Source organism: Ursus americanus, chromosome 14, assembly GCF_024610735.1.
Source record: "Ursus americanus isolate L20-20 chromosome 14, mUrsAme1.1.p, whole genome shotgun sequence".
Classification (NCBI taxonomy): domain Eukaryota; kingdom Metazoa; phylum Chordata; class Mammalia; order Carnivora; family Ursidae; genus Ursus; species Ursus americanus.
The window spans coordinates 52,811,854-52,835,000 of record NC_142140.1 but is presented as its reverse complement, the minus strand read 5'-3'; the positions used below and the strand labels follow the sequence as shown (position 1 = coordinate 52,835,000).

General features: G+C 51.2%; 1 protein-coding gene across 4 annotated transcripts in view; it reads right to left on the bottom strand.

Moving 5' to 3' along the window:
- The window catches only part of DNMT1 (DNA methyltransferase 1), a 42,538-nt gene that overhangs the window by 147 nt on the left and 19,244 nt on the right, over positions 1 to 23,147 (bottom strand). For all 4 annotated transcript variants that reach the window (XM_045774288.2, XM_045774289.2, XM_045774290.2 and 1 more), the window contains 30 exons: positions 23,073 to 23,107; positions 22,292 to 22,373; positions 20,401 to 20,435; positions 20,025 to 20,070; positions 19,850 to 19,930; positions 19,668 to 19,777; positions 16,862 to 16,980; positions 16,493 to 16,585; positions 15,731 to 15,882; positions 15,197 to 15,384; positions 14,908 to 15,091; positions 13,198 to 13,295; positions 12,849 to 12,996; positions 11,639 to 11,754; positions 11,256 to 11,460; positions 11,044 to 11,177; positions 9,874 to 10,047; positions 7,965 to 8,186; positions 6,934 to 7,126; positions 6,118 to 6,202; positions 5,809 to 5,937; positions 5,379 to 5,661; positions 4,915 to 5,056; positions 3,726 to 3,892; positions 3,123 to 3,300; positions 2,267 to 2,462; positions 1,770 to 1,936; positions 1,423 to 1,539; positions 503 to 593; positions 1 to 209 (listed from right to left, as the gene is read on the bottom strand). The exon at positions 1 to 209 is cut by the window's left edge and continues 147 nt beyond it. In XM_045774288.2, coding sequence (XP_045630244.2) covers positions 175 to 209; positions 503 to 593; positions 1,423 to 1,539; positions 1,770 to 1,936; positions 2,267 to 2,462; positions 3,123 to 3,300; positions 3,726 to 3,892; positions 4,915 to 5,056; positions 5,379 to 5,661; positions 5,809 to 5,937; positions 6,118 to 6,202; positions 6,934 to 7,126; positions 7,965 to 8,186; positions 9,874 to 10,047; positions 11,044 to 11,177; positions 11,256 to 11,460; positions 11,639 to 11,754; positions 12,849 to 12,996; positions 13,198 to 13,295; positions 14,908 to 15,091; positions 15,197 to 15,384; positions 15,731 to 15,882; positions 16,493 to 16,585; positions 16,862 to 16,980; positions 19,668 to 19,777; positions 19,850 to 19,930; positions 20,025 to 20,070; positions 20,401 to 20,435; positions 22,292 to 22,373; positions 23,073 to 23,107 — 4,005 coding nt within the window. In that variant the 3' untranslated portion in view covers positions 1 to 174. The remainder of the gene's footprint in view (positions 210 to 502; positions 594 to 1,422; positions 1,540 to 1,769; positions 1,937 to 2,266; positions 2,463 to 3,122; positions 3,301 to 3,725; positions 3,893 to 4,914; positions 5,057 to 5,378; positions 5,662 to 5,808; positions 5,938 to 6,117; positions 6,203 to 6,933; positions 7,127 to 7,964; positions 8,187 to 9,873; positions 10,048 to 11,043; positions 11,178 to 11,255; positions 11,461 to 11,638; positions 11,755 to 12,848; positions 12,997 to 13,197; positions 13,296 to 14,907; positions 15,092 to 15,196; positions 15,385 to 15,730; positions 15,883 to 16,492; positions 16,586 to 16,861; positions 16,981 to 19,667; positions 19,778 to 19,849; positions 19,931 to 20,024; positions 20,071 to 20,400; positions 20,436 to 22,291; positions 22,374 to 23,072; positions 23,108 to 23,147) is intronic.

Below are 23,147 nucleotides of genomic sequence, written 5' to 3'. Positions count from 1 at the left end.
TGATCACTAAGTCATCAGTTGATAAGCAAACCTCACAGAACAGTTTTATGCCAGACAAGGCCACAAACACCGTGAACGACACATCTGAACTGACAGACCGACAGGTTAAAAATACAACATCAGTGCATGTTGGGGATCCCTGGTGCCAGAAACACGGGCGACGGGAGGGCAAAACTAGTCCTTAGTAGTTTCCTCCTCCTTGATTTTAACTAAAGAGGAATAAAAGGTAAAGTCACTGCAGAGCACACAGACGACACTACACTAAGCAGCAGGCAAGTGTCACAAACAGGCTAAAATCAAGGGCTGTGTTAACAGCCAGGTGTCAATGCTCACGGCCCACCACACAAGCAGCTGCAGCAGCTCGGAATGAACATTCAGTGAGACTGCTGCCAGGTGCTCCCCAGAGATTCCCCGGCCGCCCTGGCTAGCGTCTGAGCCAGGCCACGTGGCAGGCCTGAGCAAAGGCCCTGAGCCAAGTGCACGCCCGCTGCCCCCACCGTACCTGAGGCACTCTCTCGAGCTTTGGCCAACATACAGCGCTTGATCTCCAAGCCGATGGCTTTGGCCAGGGGCGGCGGCACAGCATTACCCACCTGCAGGAGGGAAGGTGGGAGATGCCTGGCTTGGCATGGCCGGGGTTAGCACCAGCCTCTTCTCAGAACAGTGATGAGGGCACAAAGACCCAGGTCTGCTCACAAGGGCCTCCAAAGCCCTTCCACCATGATGGCTCTGGGACCCTCCAACCAGCCACCTTCACACCCCAAACCCCGTGTCAAGACCACCCACAGAAGAGGGGCCTTTAAAGGGCTGTAGAAAAACTCCGATCCAGACATGGAGGTCCCCATGCTTCACTCTGGCTAAGAGGAGTTGTTTCTAGAAAACAGGATTTGGGAAACAGGGGAAGGCAGGAGGTTGCTGCTATAACCCCAGGCACTGCTGGCTTTGTGAACCACGTGCAGGCAGTCTTAGATGGAAATACACTGAAGAGAGGGCCAACTCAACACCCTGAGAACCGGTGAGGAATTGGTGGTTCACGCCCACCCCTAGCAACTGTGAGTTTTCACCACTGCATTTACTCTGCTCCTTCACGGAAGTTCAGTGCCCTGGAACTTTCTCGTCTGGGCTAAACCTGCCTCAGAGCTGTAAACAGCAACTGATGTGCTAAATGACAGCCTGACCTGGGGGCGCCCTGGGCCCTGGGGACAGGATCCCTCCTTCCTGAGGATACTGAGGCCAATCAGCCAACAAACTCTGGGTGCTCAGTGCCCCCTCAGAAGTGACCATGTGTCCTGCTTTCCACTGAAACATCCTTCCCCCTGGTCAGAGTGGCCTCTCTCCCATCAGGGCCACCCTGTGTGAGACACCGTTCGGCCCCTCCTCAAGGACAGAGGAAAAGCAGGCCCGGCTCCACGGCCCACTGACCTGTCGGTGCTTATCTAGGATGTTGCCGAACAGCCGGTAGGTGTCCGGGAAGCCCTGGGAGCGGGCACACTCCCGCACGCTCACGACACGGTGCTGCTCAGGGTGGAGAACGCGGCCCTGGGGGTGAAAGGTGAGGTGGGAAAGGGGAACAAGACTGGGCCCACCTGCCCTTCGGGGCAGGAGGAGGGAAGCTGCCCCACGGGAAACTCCAGCCTTCGGCCTCAATGCTCAGTCGGTCTCCATCAGCACAGAGGCAGGAGGGGGTGAGGAGTGCTTGCTTCTCATGGGCAGCTCCCACCCACTGAGCCCATGCCTCTGTCCCCTCCCAGGCACGCCCTCAGACCTACCTGCTTGCCCATGGGCTCAGGGTTGGTGACGGTCGTGCTGAAGAAGCCATCCCACTCCAGCCGTCCATAGAGGCCGGCCCAGTGGTTGTGCCTGTTGCCGGTGTGGGGCAAGCACCAGGGGATGAGGGTGTTGAACTGTCTAGCCGCAGAGTCACAGGCTTTGCCCGCTAGAAGAGAGGGCTGCGATGAGACTGTGGTTATGGAACAGGAGGGACAGAGCAGCCGACAGTCCCCAGCTGCAGACAAAGCTTTTAGGACGTCATGCTCTCAGCATCTATTTACAGCATGGCATCCAGGTCTGGCGTGTCTGTGCCTTGCCTGGGGCCTCAGGTCAGTGCACAGCAGTCCCCAGTATCTCCTGCTGGGAGACCCCAGACAAGAGTGCTGCTCCTCGGAGGCCCCTGGACTGCTGCAGGCGATCAGAAGCTAAGGGGGGGGGGGGGGTTCAAGGTAAACCCAAGAGAAGCCCCAACCCAGGGCACCGGCAGGGTCCCCACCTTCTACACAGGAGCAGACCCCGCGGAGGGCCCCAGTGCTGCTGCAGCCGTTCTTCTTATCATGGTACGTGTAGCGCAGCTTCCTGGCCATGGTACCGTCAGAGAGCCGCACCTCGATATTCGGCAGGTCGCGCCAGTCTGAGCCGGGGGCCAGAGGGATGTGCCGCATGCGGGCGGCCACCAACGCACTCATGTCCTGAAAAAGTGCAGCAGGGCCCAGATGTCACTTCAACCAGGGAGCATTTAAGCATCCGTGGTAGTCTGGGCACCACCATTCTTGGAACTGGAAACACCAGTGACCAGGAACCCCTAAGGGGTTTGTATCCCATTGTGGGAGACAAACGTAGCCCAAATCAACAAACTGGGGACTGCATGTGCCATGAAGGTAACAGAGCAGGGACATGGAATAGCATGGGGGAGAAGGGACAGCTTAGGGCAAGCTGAGAGGGCTTCTCTGAGGTGGCGACAGGTGAGCAGTGCCCTGCAGGATCAGAGAACCAACTAGAGGAAGATGTGGGTTTGGTGTATCTGGGAAGACACACAGAACATGGGCAGAAGAGATGAGGTCAGAGGCAGCAGTGGCCAGACACCTGCTCAGGACGAGCAGCAGCTCAGACGCTCTATGACTGTGTGCTACTGCGGGGGACATGGACGGTTGGGGCAAGAAGAAAAGCAGGAGGCAAAGAGGAGAGGGCAGGAGTCAGCTGAGAGGACACTGATGTAGGCTGAGCCCGAAGGGCCCAGGCCCAGATCCTGCCTCCCACCCCACGCCCTGGCTGGGCTCCAACCACACGTTCCTTTCTCATGAGGCCACTGGACCGACTAGGCTGGCCCAGCTCTGGTAAGGCACTGTTACCTTACAGATGTGGTCCCTGAGGATGGGCTGGTACTGTGAGCCCCGGAGCTGCCTCTGGAACCAGGACTGAGGCTCCCCATTGTACAAGATCTCGAGCGCCGAAGCTCCATTCCGGACCTCAGGGAGGTCGGACATGGTGTCCCGCACAGTGATGGTTCGGAACGGGCCCGAGCTTAACCTGCAACGGCACAGCAGACAGCTGACAACTCTGGGGACCCAGGCCACGACTGTCCCTCATGTTACAGGTGCCATATCCTGACGGCTGGCACTGCCCCCTCCAGGGAGGACAACCTAGCTCAGAAGTCAAAGGACCACCCAAGGTCACGAGGGCGGCATCCTGCTTAGACCTTGTGTACAAAGAGGACAAGCTGTGCTATGGTCTCTGCTCATGACCACAGCCATGTCCAGCGGCTGCCCTGCACGTAGCCCTCACCTGGAGGTCAGAGCAAGACCAGAGGAGGTAAAGCGCTTGTGTGGCAGGCCCGACACCACACTGCCTGCTCTAACACGTTCTCTTCAGCTCAGGCCTCTCGAGAGACCCGCCAACACCAAACCTCCCAGGTAAAACAAGTGCCGTGACATGGGGGCAAGCGGGGCTCCCACCTGGTGATGTTGCTGACAAACTTCTTGTCGTCCACCACGACACTCAGCTGGCAGGCCCGAGGCGCGAACACATGCAGTGGCTCCGGAAACAGGGGAAGCTTCTCTCCGGGGGCCGCAGCCAGGATGATGGCCCGCCTCCGCGTCTGGGCCACGCCGTACTGACCAGCCTGTGGAGCGCGCGCGCCAGACACACACAGTCAGGCGGGCACCTCCAACCAGCCCTAATTAACTCAGTGGGTTTGCTCCCAACAAGAATAAGTGGGACCAGATGAAAGAGGAAAGATCCCATGCGGTGGCCACTAGTCCTTGGAGAAGATGGGAGTAAACCATGCTGGCAATTCCAGCCAGCTCTTTTAAGAGCTCTACGCGGGACCCCATGATCTCAGCGCTCGGGGAGAAGAGCAGGCAGACAGCCAAGGAGCCCTGCGGCCTACCTAGCAGCAAGCGGTCACAAGAGCTGCCAGCAAGGTTTGATGGGTGAGCCCGGGACCCATGGAGGCCGGACATGGGGGTGGTGGTGGGCAGCCCAGCACTTCGCTCACACAGACACTACCTCACTGCCTTCCAGCCAGACTTTCTTCCCATTTTTGAGCACTGCTTCATCTTTAGTTATGCCATTAGTTACTGAACAGGTATATACAGACTAGCTGCTTTTCGGATCAAGCCTAGTTCCCTCTGATCACCCAAAATCTCTGTCCATGCAGACAAAGCTGCCAGTTGCTACCTGGAGTATGATCTTCCACCTTCTCCTGAGGTTTCTAGGTGAACTTTCACCCAAGGGATATTTCTGCTAACCGGTAACTCTGTGCACCCTTCCCCAATTCTGGTTTCACCCACCCCCTGGGCGGATCTAGCTGCTACCCAGAGCTCCACCGTTGGCCACCACCCTTCCCTCTCATGAGGGAGGAGCTGGAAACACATGGCCCCTCCTCCGGCACAAGAGGATAGGATTCTCCAGACCGTGAGAGGTAGGCGGACTTACTGGCACACCGGCTCTGGGCTCCCCAGACCTGCATGCTGCAAGCTTGGCGACGGTGGGTGCGGGCCCCAGCTGCCACCTCCCCCCACCCTCACTGGCACAGGTCACTGTAATACAGGTCTGTCCCGTTCAACGCCATTTCCAGTCAGAAACCACCTGCCGCACTCCAGGGACCACTGAGCCCTCCCCTGTGCACCCCCGCCTGCCCACCTGCAACACGCCGAAGGTGCACTGATAGCCCATGCGGACGAGGCAGCGGAGCGTGAGCTTCAGGACCATGGAGCGCTTGAAGGAAACGAAATTCCGGACGTTCTCCAACAGGAAGTAGCGGGGCCGGTAGTAGTCACAGTAGCTGTGGGAGGTGGCAGAGACTACGAGGGTCATACACATGCACCAAAAGAAGACCTACTCCACCAGAAGCTACACCCGAATGCTCAACGCTTGCTCACTGGGAGGCGACACCCGCTGACTCTCCAAGTCCCTCTGCCGAGAAGCCAGCCATGAACTCCCTGGAGGCAAAGGCTGGGTGCCTCGGCTGCACACACAGCCTTCAGCAGGCACACCGGCTAACCCAGCGACTGCATGCCGCTGGCACAACTGGTGTCGCAGCCCCAGGGCTGGCCGTCTAGCCACCCTCAGGCAGCCCTGAACACAGGGGCTTCTACTCCGTTTACCTGAGAAAGGAAACCACCAGGGAGTTCTTGAACTTGGAGTAGGTACGAGAGTTGAAGCGGTTCATGCCACTAAACCCTTGGCAAGGCGGCCCACCACACAGCATCTCCACGTCTCCCTTCTGAGGCAGCTTCTGACCGCGGGGGTTGGTCGCCTCCCCGGCCATGACCAGCTTCAGCAGGACGTTGCAGTCCTCCGTGAACACCGTGGACCCAGGATTGTTCAGCCGAAATGCCTGGGCCGCAGGGTCCCACATCTCGATGGCCCACAGTGTTTCCGAGATGCCTGGGACATACAAGGACAAATGTGTGCAAAGAACCCCCTTGAGTCACACTCAAGGCAGAACTGTGACCGGAGCCCAAAACGTCTTCCAGGTAGAACCGGCCTGATCCACTTTTACTAGTTCTGCAGAGAAACCCTCGCAGTATTTACCTGCTTGGTGGAATCCTTCCGACAACCCCCCACAGCCAGAAAACACATCCAAGGTCCGCAGCTTAGGCAGTTTAATTTCTGCCTCTGGTTCACTCGGCTCACACGTTTGAGACTTTGCCCTGCCCTTCCCTGGAAGAGACAGGCCACAAGTGAGGTCAGAGCCCTAACCTGCTCTCCTTAAACCCTCCTTCTGAATTCACAGTGAAGAAGGAGGTAACATCAGAAGCTGTATTTTCACACCAAATGATTCAGCAGTCCCTGACTTACGTAAGACAGACTTGAAGGGAACCGTGTGGAATAATGACATACCTTTACCCTTCCCTTTTCCTTTATTTCCAGGGCTACGGGCATGGTTTGGAGGATCTTCAAAGCTTTTGTTCTTGGCATTATAGGCCTAAGAAGGAAAACCACAACAGTCTGGCAGAGAAACACACTGGTCCCTTTTCTAACAAAGGGAATTTAAGTTAATCTGATAAAGATCCACATAATTATATGGCCATAAGCAATTAGCCATCAATAAGAATACTTCGATTTTATTATGATGGAAACGGCGGTGGGGGGGAGGGGAGTTCTAGGATACAAATATTTTATGTGGCCAACACTGGAATTTCTGCTATTCTAAGTACCTGGACTACTCATTCTAAGAACAGGCAAAGTGATCACTGGGCCACCCACAGTGCAACCTGGGGGAAACACAGGTGTGTATCAACTTCAGATGAGCTAACACAGGAAAAGCCACGCTCAAACAATTTAAAAGCGATTAGCTTAATGGACAGACTCCCAGATCCTTTCTCAGTCACCAGTGCTCAGCTGTAGAGACCTCACCTGGCCACAGATGCCTGGGTGAAGCGGAGGAGGGGCAGGGCTGAGTCCGCCAGGGAAAGCGGCACCTTTCCCTAACTCACATTAAGGCACTGGTAGGGCTAGCAGAGGCCACCTAATAGTCTCCAAATAAACTGTAGGTGCATAAGGACTCTCAAATGTTACTTCTGGCTTAAAAAAGTGTTAAGTTCCAGAAGAACTTGAATACCATAGATTCATACCCTGGGTAGTTCATTCCACTACTTTCTTGGGGGCTGGGACCTTGACCTGAAGCCCCTCCCTCCAGTAAGTCCAGGGTACCACCTCAAGGAAGTAGAAGCGGTCCGGCCCCCCAGCGGAGAAGTCCTGGAGGCACCCAGGCAGGTCCTCCCCATACTCCACAGTACAGCGGCCCTGCACGGCCTTGAAGTCCACCACCACCTCCTCATCGCTCCAGTAAAGCAGGTTGATGTCCGCATGGTAACTCGCTGGGGTAGACTTGTGGGTGTTCTCTGGCCTGAAAACCGAAGCGTCTTTGTTAGCAATTCTCTTTTGTTATTAACTGACAAAGAATTAAACAGCACCACATTTCTGGGGGTGCTCAGAAAACCAACAGGTAAAGACCACAACCCCCAGTTAGGCCAGCATCATTTCTATCCCCCTTCGCCGGCACTACCAACTACCAACCGAGTGTGATTCTATGCCATGAACTCAGCAAAGGACCTGGTGGCTTCACCACGCACAACAGCTGCCTTCTGCTCGTTAAGCATCTAGAGCTTCCTTGTCTTGCCTATACTAGCCAGACTTCTCGTTTCTTTTCTGCTAATACAAATGATTATTACACAGACTTTAAAAAAGTCTTTGATATACATTAGTTAAGTGAAGCAACCTTATATCCATCTCTCTGATTAGTTTCAGGTTAGCTCCTAACCACTACGAGTTACTAGGATCCCAGAAGCAGACTGAGTGAAGCCAAGAACTTGGGAAACAGAGGGGAACCGCAGAAACAGGATGGGGCACCTGGGGAGAACAGGACAGAATGGGGAGGGTCAGGGGAGGGGGCAGAACTGACAACCCTAAATAGATGGCAGAGCCCAGGACATTCCACCCCTGACTTGTCACATGCTCGACTTCTCCTTAAGGATTTCTTTGGGGGAGAGACTCTGTCACTTTAAAACAAAGGTCTAAAGCAAGGCTATGAGATATAATTTAGTCACTGTCAGCACCCACCAGATAATCAGAAACACTTAGAAAAACAGCTACCTCTACCAAAGTCTTCAAATATCACTGTTACAACCCCATTTCCGACTTCTAGAAGGGTGCTGCCTCCTGGAAGAGCAGAGGCCCTCACTGACCTGTAGAACTTGTTGATTCTGATCTTGATGTCGGTCTCGTTGGGCCTGCCATTGCTCTTCTTGATACAGAAGATTTCTTTTATTCGGCCAATTCGATACGGCTCAGGGGCATCCAGGTTACTGCCTTTGATGTAATCAGAGTATTTCCGGTAGTGTTCTGGATACAGATCTTCGTCCACAGGCTCCTTGCGCGGGCGTTTCACAGGACTGGACAGCTTGATGCTACGGAGAAGCAAGCGCTATGCGTAACTGAACATGAAACCATAAAAAGCAATTACCTCAGCCTTCCTTACCAGCCGGTAATAGTACTACTTAACTCAAACACCTTATAAACTAATGCAGCTAAGTGTCCTGAGATGTAGAGAAATACTAAGACTCACCCACAGTTTAAAATGAGCATTCTTGGGGCGCCTGGGTGGCTCAGTGGATTAAGCATCTGCCTTCGGCTCAGGTCATGATCCCAGGGTCCTGGGATCAAGCCCCACATCGGGCTCCCTGCTCAGTGGGGAGTCTGCTTCACCACCCCCCCAACTACGCCTCCACCGCCTCACCTCCTCGTGCAGGCTCCCAAATAAATAAAATCTTTAAAAAATAAAATAAAAGGAGACTTGTCCATCTGTGCACTGCTGGCTACCACAGCTGCTTGCACTGTCTGAATCTGCCCAGCTCCCAGCCACATGGAAGGACTGTACTTCCTGGCATGGGACTCATTCTGCTCCACGAATATGAGAAATGGCAAGAGAGCACTTCCGGGCGGGAACATTAAACTGCTAGGAGAGCCTCCAGGTTGCTTTCCCTTGGCTCAGACTGGCAACTTTGAAAAGGCAGTGGTTCCACCAGCTCAGCTCTGAGTGACCCAACTGCCCAAGTGCCCTGCTGAACCAAGATGGACACACAGTATGGGCAAGAAGAAAAGCCCCCATTTGAGGGCTTGTTCCCAAGGCATAACCTGTGCTCTCCCGACTAAGGTGCTGACCGAGGTGATGCTGTGAAAACCAGAGAGTGGAGACTCGTGGTCTGGGCAAGCCGAATTTGGCCTGACTACTGAGGTACAGCCGGTCATCCGATCTGGCTGCACGCTGTCAAGGCTGCCATTCAGGAAGGCCACTGCTGTGCTTTCCCACCAGGCCCCCTTAGTCTGACAGGTTCCAAAGGGGCCTCTGAGCATCTGTGTGGATGCCGTATTATGCAGTGAGCACCTGGGCACCCTCCCCTCTGCACCAAGGACAGCGGGGCATAAGGAGGCTACACATATTGACTGCACGAGGCCGGAAGGCCCTGCCCTCTGTGTTCTGTACTTCACAGTAACTGAATGGAGGGTAGAAACTGGGTTCCAACTGAGACTTTAGGAAAACGCAGCTGAAAGTCAGGAAACGGAGAAGTTCAGAAAGTGCTGGCTGTAAATGCAGCCACACGCTAGTTCTTAGAACAAAGACCGGCTCAAGTGTGGAAATTCCTCGGCTTTATTTGTCCCCGAAGAGCCCCAACCTTCTGATACGCAAAGAGGTCTCGATACTTCCTGGTAAATGGGATCACAACTCCTTTTCGTTCAGTCTTTACTCTAGGCCAAGCACTGGCCTAAGAGACCAACAGGAGAGACTGTCCTCCCATGGGACAGACAGGGACCGGGCGGAGATGGGCTCCTTCCCAAAGCCTCACGGCTGGGCAGGGCCCGACCACGGGCACTCGCGCCCCCTTAGCTGGCGCATCCTCGGACTTTCTTCAGGCTACACTCTGCAGTGAGCTATACTCACTCTACACAGGACGGCTGGCCATCGCTGATCACCAGATACTACGGTGACAGTTCCAGCAGCAGCTAGTCCTCGGGTTCCAGGGTCGGGGACATCTCGAAGCCAACTCTGTACCGGTCCAGAGCTCATGCCCTGACCTGGGCAAAGTGGGTACTCACTTGAATGTGAAGGCCTCGGGGAGGAGGTACACGCCATCACCCACTCGATACTGGACGCCGTTCTTGGTGGCCGAGCTGTAGAGAACCCGGGTGTCCAGGTCCTCGATCTGTTCCAGGACCCTGGGAATTTCTTTTTGCCTCATTTCAGCCAGACGGGCACAGCTTACACAGAACCTGAAGGAGTGAAGGACAGAAACAAAAGGCCTTGAGCTGGTTGGTAGCAGCTACAGCAGCAGCCAGTGGCCTAATCCAGAGACTCCGATGACCAGCAGAAAACAGCTGCAGATATTTGAAGAAGTAGCTTTTCTGTAGTTTATGTTCACACTTTGAAAACACTTACTTGGGACCAAAGATATTTAACACAAGAAAATGACAAGCCAATTCCACTTTTGAGTATTTGATATAAAAACCCTAAGACAAAAAAACAAAACGAAACCCCTAAGACAAATAGAATGTAGAATATGGTAAAGAACACACCCCAAGCAAGAAGGCAGAGTGGTTCAGTGAGAACTCGACATTAAAGGAGTCTAATACCATTCTCTCTAAAGGCTGAAAAGCTAGCTGGTAAATTCAACATTATTTCTCATCAGTAAGCCCATAAAGGAGATCTAGAAATGGCCTTCATTGGAGATCAAAAGGCGGCAGCAGCGCAGGCTGACGGGAGAAACACCAGAAGCATGTAAGCCAGCCCTCCCAGGCTTCACCCCACCAGCCTCGCTGCTGCTTGAGAGACGCCAGTGCTACACTGAGTCCGAACAAGTGAGGTACAGAGGCTACAAAGGCAGGCATGGGGCACTGAACACCTAGAGAAAATTTAAAAAAGCAAGCCTCCCTAAAAGCAGTCACTCACCAGTTAGAATAAAGCAGCATCAGAGGTATTGCTTATGAAAGGAAACATCTCAGAAACACAAGGAAACATGCAAGATCTGTAGCACAAACGCCGAGAAGCACACAAAAACACTCGTCCTGCTCCTGGATGGGAGAGCTTCTGATGAAGCTGGTAAGTCCGCACCCAGTCCGTCCGTACACTTAAAGCAACTGCGACCCAGTCAGGCTGGTCTTTGATTAGTGGGGGAAAGAGACCCCGCCAGACAGCAGCACAGGAGAGTCTGGAGTGACGCACAGAGACGTGCAGGCCCCAGAGCACCACTGGCCGGGCCCGGCACTCACTTGTACTTGTTGTCCTCCGTTGGCTGGGTTTTCGGGGGGGACTCAAATCTTGCATAGTCTTGATCATACCACAGCTGGTAGAAGTAGGTCTTTCCATCATCCTCCGCCATCAGAGCCTCAGGATCCATGCCTCCCTTTGAGCACAAGGACGTGGGGTCAGCCATGACCCCATGCAGGGAGGGAAGGGCACGCGAGGGGCGCTGGGCACTCACCTCCAAGGCCCAGTTTTCCGATGGAGCTTTATAGACAACCTTCACCTTGCTATGGATGTACGAAAGCTGCATGTCCTCGCACTCATCGACCAGGAACAGCTCCAAGGGGTCCGACGTGGCTCCGAGGACTGTGTCTGTCCCGGCGCAGAACCAGTGGGCGTGAAACATCTGCCCGTTGCTGCTGTCCTCCCACAGCGCAGTGACCCTGGAGTCCGAACAAAGCCACTCACTTGCTCGGCCAATCTAGACTGAATTTACTTAGGGCAACTTGTGTTTTATTTTTGCAATTAGCCTAGCAAAGAGCCGCTGCTGCTCTTCGTACATAAGCATCTCCTAGTTGTCTAAGAGAATGTGTGAAGTCAAACAAAGGAAAAGATACAAACCTTGCTAAATATAGCGGTTTTGAAGAGTCATCTGGAATAACAGAGACACAGTCCCCCACTTCCAGGGTTTCTGAGTCGATGTAAACCTTCTTAAAGTAATTCTTCTTCCCATCAGTCTGAAAACAAGAGCTTCATTTCAGGTGAGGATGGGTTTGAAGGTCCAGTCTCGGCTTGACCTACCTGTTCCTATTACTTTGCATAAAAGCCTAATTTCCTAACAATTTTGTTAAGTCACGAGGCTCTACCAACCTGGCTACAACAGAAAACATCTACCTCCCTTAGCTGGAAATCTGCATGAAGAGCACCACGTTTCCTCCTCGTCAGCCCTGCCCTTTAGTGTCAGCTGTCAGATTCCATCATTTGATTCTAAACAGTACCAGTCCCAACTCCTAACGCCAAGATCCTAAGGCCACATCCCAGCCCCAACTCCTGTCAGCTACAAGGACCTACTTCTTCCACAAGGAAAGCTAGTTTCCACCTGAGAGCCTTGGCCCTGCCTCTCCCCCACATCTTTGTGAGGCTGGTTCCTCGCTGACCTTCTGGGTCTCAGCTCAGATGTTGCCTCCTCGAGAAGCCCCCAAGGCCCCAACCTCCCTCCAGCCCTCCACCCACCGGACAGTGCATGTGCCTATCCTCCTGTCCCAGAGGACCAGCAGCACAGGACAAAGGTTTAGCCACATCCAGGCTTACAGCAGCATCTGGCAGGGGTAGGCCTCATGCTACAGACCAGATCTTTGGCTTACAGACATCAAGGAAGCAATGCTAAAGGAAAGCAAAGCTCTCCAGCTTTGGTAAAAGCTGTGCCTTAGACAATCACAGAACTTAAGGGAGGCAATCTGCTAGTGTCGCAAAAACACCCACACCCAGGCCAGAGGGGGCAATGATGGCTCTCTTTGAAACAAGCTTTGAAGGAGAACAAGCCGACACCCCTAGGTCAGTGTCAAATGCCCACTTTGGAATGTTAGGAAAATGGAGTCCGTGGGCACACAAGCAAACAAAACAAAACAACAACAACAGCAACAACAACACACTTCTGGTGCATGGCCAAGGGCCTTGGCTTCTCTCACTGGCCCTGCTCCTTTCACAGGCAAATGAGCAGCTTTCTCCGCTCCAGGGCTCAGGCTGCTGAAGAGGTTTGGCAGTGATACACAGGGGGACAACTGCTTTGTTAGAGGTGTGGCAATAAGATGACCATCTGCTCTAGGATTACCTTGACAGCGTCTCCAACCCAAGAGATCCGATTCTTGTTCTGTTTCTTTTTCTTCCCCTGATGCATTTTTTTGGGTGATGGCATCTCTGGAATATTGTCATCAACTTCTTCATCGTCATCTGCCTCCTTCATGGCCATGTTGGGGCACCTATAAAGTTACTTGTTATAAGCAAATCCCCTTTTGTAAGTAAAACCTACTGGGTAAGATAATGGGGACAGGGCTGGTGACAACGCTAGACAAGGGAAGGCTGCCTGCTCTGGAAATCTCGGCCCACCTGTCCTGTACAAAGCTCATTTGTCATCAGCTGGTATTTTCCTCTGCTACAAGAAGAGCGTCAGCCAAACCTACCTCCTCTCTTGGCAAGCCTGTTTGCTCCGTCCGCTACCACCAAACTTAACCATATCTTTACAGGCTTTACACTGTCCACATTCGGGCTGTTGACAAACCTAAAAATTTTTAAGAAGTGAATGAAATGGCCATTAGTAACTACTGGTAACCAGTTTTTTGGTGAATTACAATTTTAAAAAATTGTATTTAGCCTCATTAGGTTAAGTATGAGAAATAAGTTCGGAACAAGATCCCATTCATACCCTCTAGGTTAGCAAATTTAAAAAGCAGGGCATGTGTTGGGACAAGTGCAGAGAAACGAGAGCTTGCAATGCTCAAAGGGTAAGCCAGCACCAGCATTTTGGAGTTTTCTAGACCAAAGTTAAACATATAACCCACACCCCAGCAATTTTGCTTCTATGTAGAGACAGTCACAAGAAACCTCATTCAAGGACACTGCCACAGCACTGTAACAGAGGGATAAGCTGGGATATTCCCAGAATGAAATACGACTAAATAATCAAAGTGAGTCAACTGGATCTAACCGCATCAACACGTAACAGGGGCATATACCAGTTGTGTGTATTTAAGAAGCTCTGAACATTGCACATACATGTGCTAGATGAAAAAAATAAAACCAAAAGAATGGTGAGAACATGTGAATTCCTGTTAATGAAACAAAAGGAAAACACAGTCCAGCAGACAGTGTGAACACAGGTTCTAAAGGAAGTTGTGGTATTTTCGCATTTGAGTTTTTGTCCAAAGTCAAATACAGGCGGACCTTAGTGCCAGGCCACCACAGTAACAGGAGTCGAATGAAGTTTGTGGTTTCCCAGTGCAGATGAGAGTTATGTTTACACTACACTGTAGTCTATTAAATGTGTTATTAAAAAATAGACTTAGGTCTTAAAAAAAAAAAAGGTGTTCTTTAAAAATTCTTTATTGCTAAATATATGCTAACCACCATCTGAACTTTCAGCAAACTACAATCACTGGGCACAGATCACCATACAGATGATAAGAGTGAAAGACTGCAAGAATAACCACAGTGTGACAGACTCAGACTGAGCAAATGCTGCTGGAAAAATGGCACCAAGACTTGCTCAATGCAGGGCTGCCACAGAACTTGTTTGTAAGAAGCAAAATAACCCCAAAAACAAAAACACACCCCACCCCCCCGACAAAAAACACAGTATGTGCGAAGTACAGTAAGACAAGGTGGGCCTGCAGTAGACACCAAAACATCTCCTCTCTAGGTGACTGGAGAAATTAATCCCCCTAATCCTGAGTGAAGTAAATATAAGAATTCACAGGGAGAGAGGGCTTTTAAAAGGCCTCAAATCTATTTTGGATAGCATCCTTACTATGCTGGGAAAGTTACACTAGGAGACAAGGTTCCTGGGAAGATGTCCTCCCCGTCAGAAGCGGCAGCACCTCTGTGGGGTGATCCCTTCCTCTGCACTCACCCGGGCTGCCCGACTCAGTGCGATCCACACAGAACAGACGCCACCCAGGAGGTCAGCCTCTCTAGTGACAGGAGCATTAACACCGAAGTGCCGAAGCACACCTCTTTCCACAGCTGTCCGGTCAATCTGTTTGTCCCATGAGGCATGCAATCTCCCCCCCCAGGTAACTGACTTCGGGTTAGGGGTGACATCTGAGCAGTGAGTCTCAAGCCAGAAGAAAGAAGTTCTTCAGATTACACATGGAGCCCAGCCCAAGTGAGATTACCTCACAGACGCCACACCGCCGGCGTTTGAAGGCATTCTCCTTGTCTTCTCTGTCATCCTTTTCGATTTGCTCTGCGAAGAAAGTGTCAAAGATCTGGTAGACCAGCTTGGTAGTGGTGGCTTTAGTGGGGCCTTTGTCCTTCTCTTTGGCAGAATGCCCAATGGTCCGACGTCTCTCAGCTCGCCTGGGACAGAGGTTTCCATGGTGTTAGCAGGCTGGGGAGAAGCGCCCAGGACGCTCTACCTTCTCTGGTCTCATGTCTTCAGTTTTACTTCTGCTGCATCCTTACCTTTTTCCTAGAGTGACCCCAGCCAACTTGATCAGGTCTCTCATGCAAGGGGTCAGAAAGATGGGCTGCTCATCACTGTCCCCAGCCTCATCATAACTCTCTACTTGTTCTACCACAAACTGGGCGTGTCGAAGGAGAGAATCCTCTGTGAATCGATTCAGGTTGAGCACAGAAGGAGGTACAGTGGTCTTTAAGAAAAACATCAGAAGTTTCTCTTAGGCTTAAGCAAAACTTCTTTTTTTAAGACTTTATTTATTTATTTGACAGAGCGAGAGAGCGAGAGCACAAGCAGGCAGAGGGAGAAGCAGGTTCCCGCTGAGCAGAGAGCTTGACGCGAGGCTCGATCCCAGGACCCTGGGATCATGACCTGAGCTGAAGGCAGACACTTAACCGAATGAGCCACCCAGGCGCCCCAAGCAAAACTGTTCTAATAAAACTGAAAAATGGTTTCTCATTTTAGATGAGTTTTCTAGCAACTTCTATGCTGCATGTAAATAGGCATAAATCCCAGGTTACAGACCCTGAGCCTCTCACCTCAATCTTATTGATCAAGTCTTCATAGGTTGAGTCTGGGTTGCTCTGCAGGAACTCAACCACAATCTTACTTATGTAGATCTTCTCCTGCATCACGCTAAACAGCGGCGCATACTCTGGATTGGGATCCATCAGAATGTATTCGGCAAAAGCTGAAGTCAACAGAAATTTTAAAAAGTGGTTTGAATCTAACGGCAGCTATGATGGCCAAAGGACAGGGATGAGTCTATGAAGACTCTGGAACAGTCTAAGTCATTCCATACGCCAAAGTCAACAAAATGCAAAGTAGGTTCAGAGTTAACTCATTCAGAAGTGGTCTAAGACAGTTAGAGAAGCGGGGGGGGGGCGCCTGGCTGGCTCACTCAGTAGTGCACACAACTCGATCTCAGGATTAGGAGTGCAAGCCCCACGCTGGGTGTAGAGATTCCTTAAATAAAATCTGAGGACAGCTAGAGAATAGGAGACTGGCCAAGTGGCCTTACTTTGGCTCATCTTTGTTTTTGGAATTCAGTCTGGGTTTGAGCTCCAGGAATAGGACCTGCTCGTTCTTCTAATTGGAGGGTCAGTTCAAGAGCCAGCTGTAACTCCCTAGAAAAGTCATCCCACTGGAACCTGACCTAGCTCCCACACAGTCACAAGTTAGTCACCTGCTGTTCATGTGAGCCTGAGGCATCCCACCAGAGCCCAACTGAGCCCCAGGGAGGACAGGAACAAAGGCCCCCTTCAGATCCCATTACAGTCCCCGACTGGCCGCATACTTACAAGTGCTAAAGCCAATGAGCGCCTTTTCACCTCCATCAAAGCCAGTGATCCACCATTCGTTTATGGGGCCAAGATTTTTGCCATTAACACCACCTAAGAGAAGAAAATGAAAGTTTCCTGAAAAGAAATGAACTAAGAGCTAGAACTCCCAGCAAACCCCAGAAGGGCCAGTGGCACTGAGCGCCCACAAGCCGACTTCTCTGGTCAGCCAAAGCGGGCAGTCTGCAGAACCAGTGGAGTATGCGAACAGCTGTCCACAGCACGGGCCTAAGTCCCAACTTGAAGAGGCAGCAGTTCCAGAAGAATACTGCTTTGTAGGTGAGTTTTTTAAGATCTCGTCCCAAACAGAACCTGGAGCGCCCCACTTACCTTCAAGAGATGGGTCATCATCATATATTGGTTTTGCATAACCGGAAAAGAAGAGTTCAACGTTCTTCTCAATGAGGCCGGTGTCGATCGGGCACAGGTGACCGCGCTTACAGTACACGCTAGACAGGCAACAGACAGCCATTACCAGCTGATCCATGAAGGCATGTATTAGTACTGAGTTCCGTTCAGACCCAAGGTGACGGGACCAGGAGCAAGTCCTAGACTCCTCCTTTTTCGGCTGCTAGAACACTAGATCAGCCCAGTGTCCTCACCCCAACAGTTCTACCCAATTCTCCCACCTGTGCATCAAGAGGACCTTGATGTCTGCAGACCCAGGTGTCTACAGGGGTGACACCAGGAGATCAGTGAGTCTTACGGTGGGAGGACAGGAAACCTCATAAGGGAATAGTAACTACATCTTCCTTGGCTGAATACTGCTAACAGAGAAACACTGGCTTCTCAGCCCCGTTCCACCTAGAGCCATGCAACCATCGCCTCCATCTAGCTCCAGAATGTTTTCACTGCCCCAGAGAAAACCTCATCTCTGGTAAGCAGACACTACTTCCTATTCCATCCCTGCCCCTGGCAATTTCCCACTCTGTTTCTCTGCATTTACCTACTCGTGATATTTCATATATGGTTAGTGTTACAGGAGTTTCACCTCAAAAAAAAAAAAAAAAAGCTTAATAAAGCCTATTACATAATAGCATAAAAGCTGTACAAAGATATGGGAAGGACAGACTTCTGCCTCACTTGGAGGGTTAAATCTTGAGCTTGAAGGCATCCACAGTCCTACCAATCAAATGCCAAACTTCAGAAGAACATGAGATCAGGGTGTGTGTGTGTGTGTGTGTGTGTGTGTGTGTGTGTGTGTGTGTGTGTTGGGGGGTTCCTTCTGCTCCTGCCAGCCTCAAAGACTACTTTCTGCACCAGAGGTACCATCTTACCCCTTAAAGGCCCAGGCAGGCCACACATAATCTGCAGCTCTCGAGAACACCACCCTCCACCACGATCCCAAAGCCTAGGCCCTTAGAAGCCAGAAATCCTCATCCTGAAGTCTCATAGAACTTAAAAAATGAAAACACGAACACCTTGAGGTGAATTCCCCTACTACGTGCCAGGCATGATAGACAGACATGGGTAATAGCTCTGCCCTCAGGACTTAAAGCCCAGTGGGATACATGGACACCTATCAAGGAGAACAAGATACTGCGGACCTACAGAAGAGGAGGAAATAGTGCCCAGCCCGACAAGCTATCCATGGGCCCTCTAGGTAGAGGTGATATCAGCGAGAAGTTCTAAGTTCTAGGCAGGGGCAGGACCCACTAGTTCATAGTATGGACCCTGCCCTAGACTTGTTTCCACTTGCCACTTTCAGCCCAAGTACCAGAGGTCAGCAGAGTCCCTAAATAACTCAGGTAGTCTGACTCCAATGGCCCAAGGCTAAAAAGCATATTTTCCCTGGGAAGTGTGTCTTTAATGCCACCTCCCCACTGTACAGGAAGGAGTCTACAGCAGACCCCCTCTCAAGGACGGAGCCAAGAGACCCAAAGCTCTGACATTCCTGACGATGGCAGGCCTGGGTCCAGCTGCTGGTCCTCTCCCGAGCCTCTGTCCTGAGAGACAGCAGACAGAACAGGAGGGCATGCACGTCAGCTGTACCAACACAGCATGTTTCACTGGCAGAGGTGTGGGCCCAGCCTTGAGGATCCCTGGTAGATGGACAGCATCCTGACCCAGATCAGGATCCTGATCATGTTGGAGAGGAAGATACAGCCAACCACCGACCACAGGAAGCATGAAATGTGCTGCAGAACATACATACTGGGCTTCCTGTCTGAGGGCAAGAGAACCCCTAACTTGCGGTGGGGCTGGGATGTTATGGAAGTGATGCCCACCTGAGGCTCACAGCAGGAGTGGCGGAGGCAATCCACCCCCACCATTCTCCACAGAAAGGGCAAAAGCACCTGCCAAGGCCTTAAAGAAACCGTGGGCTAGTCCTGGAGTCAAGCCATTTCCCACAAAGTGAAGCCTCAGAGTGAGGCTGGAGCTGAAGGGACAGAGGGCGCGTAACAACACGGAGACTCTGCGCACTCAAAGGTTTGTTTGAGCCTTGCCGAAGGCATAGTCCAGATGCTAAGACCATCACTCAGAAAACTCAGGGGTCAGTGCCACAGCCTTCAAAGCCCTGCAGGATCGCGCCCCCTCCCTGAACCCCTGCTCTCTCAACTCCAACCACACCAGCCTCATTCCTGAGTCTTCCACGGCCAACAGGAGTCCACCTCCGAGTCTCTGCACCTGCGGTTCCCTCCACCGGGGGGGGGGGGGGCGGGGGGGGAGGTGTCTTTCCCCAGCTATCCCCTCGGCTTATTTTCTAGGTCACTAAGGGCTCTGCCCAAGTCACTTCCCCTCCATTCCAAACACATTCTTTCTCCCACTTCTGCCTCCATGAAAGCAGGGACCTGCAGTGCTCCATCCCGAACACCTGGATCAGTACCTAGCACATGGCTGGCCCTCATCTGACTGAACTTCAGGATACGTACAGACTGAAGATGAAAAACGTATAGCTTCAACAAACCACACAGCAGAGTTCTATCACATTCCTACCATCTTTGTGGTTCTTATCCAGGAAGTGATGGCAACTTAAGAAATGTTACAGGTTAGGCGCTAAAGAACTTCACTAGGATAGGGGAAGGGGGAGGGGGGAAAACCAAAACCAAAACCAAACAACTTCACTAGGATCTTAAAAATTTCGGCATCTTCGGGGAAGTACTGTATTACAAAAGAGCAGAAGTGTATCCATTACCTGAAGCAGGTCAGTTTGTGTTGGGGAAGAGCCTCATAACTCTCAAAGCCAGACTCGTTGGCATCGAAGATGGAGAGTTTCTCACTTGTCAACAACTGTGGCTCATCCACCTGGGAGACATCGGACCGTCAGGCAGCAGCAGGGACAGGGAATGGAGGGCGGGGAGTAGAGCCGGAACTCACCGCGTCAGGAGGATGCTGTTCGTACTTTAGTTCGGCATCGTCCAGGTACTGTCCACACTGCACACACCGCAGAAGATTGGTCTGGGGGCAGGAACACAAACAGCGCTCAGAGGGCCGGCGCTGGGCAACCCCACTAGCGCTGTAACACCGGTTCTGCCCCCAGCTGTAGGTTTACCTTGGAGGACATTACTGTTTTGGTTCGAGCCATTTTTTTCTCAGTTCTGAGAATAAAGCAAAAGATGGTTTGGTTTTTTTAATCCTTAGAACATGTAGGAATCTACCGAAGCCGCGCCTTATCTACCAACACAGATGAGCACCAGCTGCTGCCTCGGCGGTGGGGCGTGGGTCCCCTCCCCTCCTTCCACACGGAGGGGACCTGCCTCACGCGGAATGGGAGTGTTTTGGTCCTGAGCGAACGGACCCAATCAGATACAATCAGACCCAAGCAGCTAAGGCTGCTCCAACAATTCACTGAAAACCTCTTTATCTTACTTTCTCGAACAAGAATTTTAATATGACCTGCTTTTACCAAGACAAAAATTAGTTCTTACGGTTCTTTGGATGTAGTTTTGCGTCTCTTCTCTTCCTAAACAAAGAGAACAAAAAGGAGTGAAGGGTACAAAAGTATTTTACATCTGAATAATGCTTCAGAATTTTATATATACAGTTATCACAAAACCTAGTCAGAGGCAGGGAGGAAGGCAGTCAAAGGACCAGTGAGACCCCAGCTATCTGCGGTGTGTAACGTTCTTCTTATATTCAAAATTCCTATAACAAAAGCCCTCCTTAAAAAGACTCCTAACAGAGTCCATTTTTTATTTTAAAGATTTTATTTGACAGAGAGCATGCAAGCGAGCAAGTGAGCACTCACAAGCCAGGGGAGCGGGAGAGGGAGAAGCAGGCTCCCCGCAGAGCAGGGAGCCCAATGCGAGGCTCAATCCCAGGACCCTGAGATCACAACCCGAGCCAAAGGTAGATGCTGCCTTTGGTTCGAGTTGTGATCTCAGGGTCCTGGGATCAAGCCCCATGTTGGGCTCCCTGCTCAGCAGGGAATCTGCTTCTCCCTCTCCCTGTGCCCCTCCCTCCCCCACCCCGCTTATGCTCACGCTCTCAAAATCTTTAAAAAAAAATAAAAATTAAAAAAAAGTTTAGCTTTCTTGTACAAGCAGTACCTCATAAGTCAACAACTGATGAGGGGTGCTATGGAATGAATTCAGTCCCCCCAAATTCATGTTGAAGCCCTAACCCAGAATGCGGCTGTATTTGGAAAAAAGGCTTTTCAGGAGGTGACCAAGGTTATAATGGTGGTCATAAGGGTGGGCCCTAATCCAATAGGACTGTGTCCTTATAAGAAGGGACACCAGGCTCCACTCTCCCTCCACACTCACACAGGGAAGAGCCTGTGAGGACATGGTGCAAAGGCAGCCATCGGCAAGCCAGGAAGAAAGGTCTCCCCAGAAACTAACCCTGCTGGCACTCTGATCCTGGACTTTGAGTCTCCAGAACTATGAAAACAAATATCTGTTGTTTTAACCACCCAGACTATGGTTTTATATTAGTCTGCTTGGGCTACCATAAAGAAAGGGGAAACTTCTTTCTTGAATTAGTTTGGGTACATGAAGGAATGAGAGAACTGGACTATCACCAGTTTGCAACTCCCACTGATGCAGACTTAAGCAAGAACTGCTAAAAACCTCAAGTGAAAAGCTGAGAGGGACTTTATAAAGGATGGATCAGGCAACAACACTTGGGCCCAGTGATCAGTCTTGAAACCATGAACAGACAACTGTGCCTTCTGGTGTGACACAACAGGAAGCACGTGGCACCACCTCAGTGGTCCCCTGGGAACAAGGGACCGGTGTCTGGGTAAGCTCCCAGACCTAACCATCAGTCTGTAGGAGACAGGGCTGGAGAGAGAGGTGCAAACAACAAAAAACCAAAACCCGAAACTCTGTACAGGTAAGCCAGTTCCCTCCATAAACTGCAAGAGGAAGGGGAACAACTATGGATGAGACGGGACAAATACCAACCAAATTCACCAGCCAGACCTTGTCTGGGTCCTGATTCATCTCCACTGTTTTTTATAGGCAGGGAAATTTGAACAGACTAGACCTGGATATTGTGTTAATGGTGACCTCATGGTGATATTTAAAAAGTCCTTTCCTCTTACAGGTAGTTCTTCTGTAAATATTTCAGCAACACATCTGGGATTTGTTCAGCATCATCCAGGGGCGAGGGAGGCTGGGAGAATGGGGAGGGACTGACAAACACTGGCCCACGAGCTGAGAGCTGTTGCAGGTGGAGAAGAATGCAAGGGGTTGCTACCCTACTCCGCCTACTTTGGGGTGTATGTGAATGCTTCCATAATAAAAAGTTACCTTCAAAAAAAAAAATCACTTTGGGATGTAGGAAACACAGTAGGATTAAAAAACAAGAGCTTACCTTTTCGTCCTCATCTTTTTCCTCAGAAACTTGTGGTTTTACTCTTTCGGGTTCTTTCTCTTCAGGTCTCCGTTTGGCAGCTCTATTAGGTAAACAAATATATGCCAAATACTTGCTCAGAATAGCCATATTGCGAACTCATATTGAAAATAACAAATCTGGGGCACCTGGGTGGCTCAGTCAGTTAAGTTATCTGCCTTTGGCTCAGCTCATGATCTCAGGGTCCTGGGATCGAGCCCCGCATCAGGCTCCCAGCTCAGCGGGGAGTCTGCTTCTCCTTCTGCCCTTCCCCCCGCAACTTGTGTTCTCTCTCTCTCATTTTCGTTCTCTCTCTCAAATAAAATCTTAAAAAGAAACAAATTAATGCCTCCCTATTGAAAAGCAAGATATTCAGAATAATTCTTTCTTCCCATCCAATAAAGAAAGCCCCTTGTAATGGTGACTCTAAGAGGAGCATCGTTACGTTGTAATAACCCCAGAAGAAGGCCCCCAGAAACTCCCTGTCACCCCTCCAATGTGGGCCACATAAGAAACACTGGGAGCTAAGAGACACATGAGATTGTGCAGGGATGGGACGGCTACCCAAGTGGCAGAGGGTAAGGCGTAAGGATGAGGGCCAGTTTAATTTCTTATCCAACCCTGCCCGAAAGGATCCAATCTTCCAAGAGTATCAGCAGCTCCCTGTAAACCTCCACATAGTCACAGATCTCTAGAACAATAATTTCAGTAACAAAAATTTCACAAAGCACAGCACAAAGGCACAAGCATTTCAACCACTTACAGATCTTTGGGTTGACTTCTGGATCTCCTTTCATCCTAAGAGGGTGAAGCAGGCGAAGAGAGAGAAAGAGGGGAA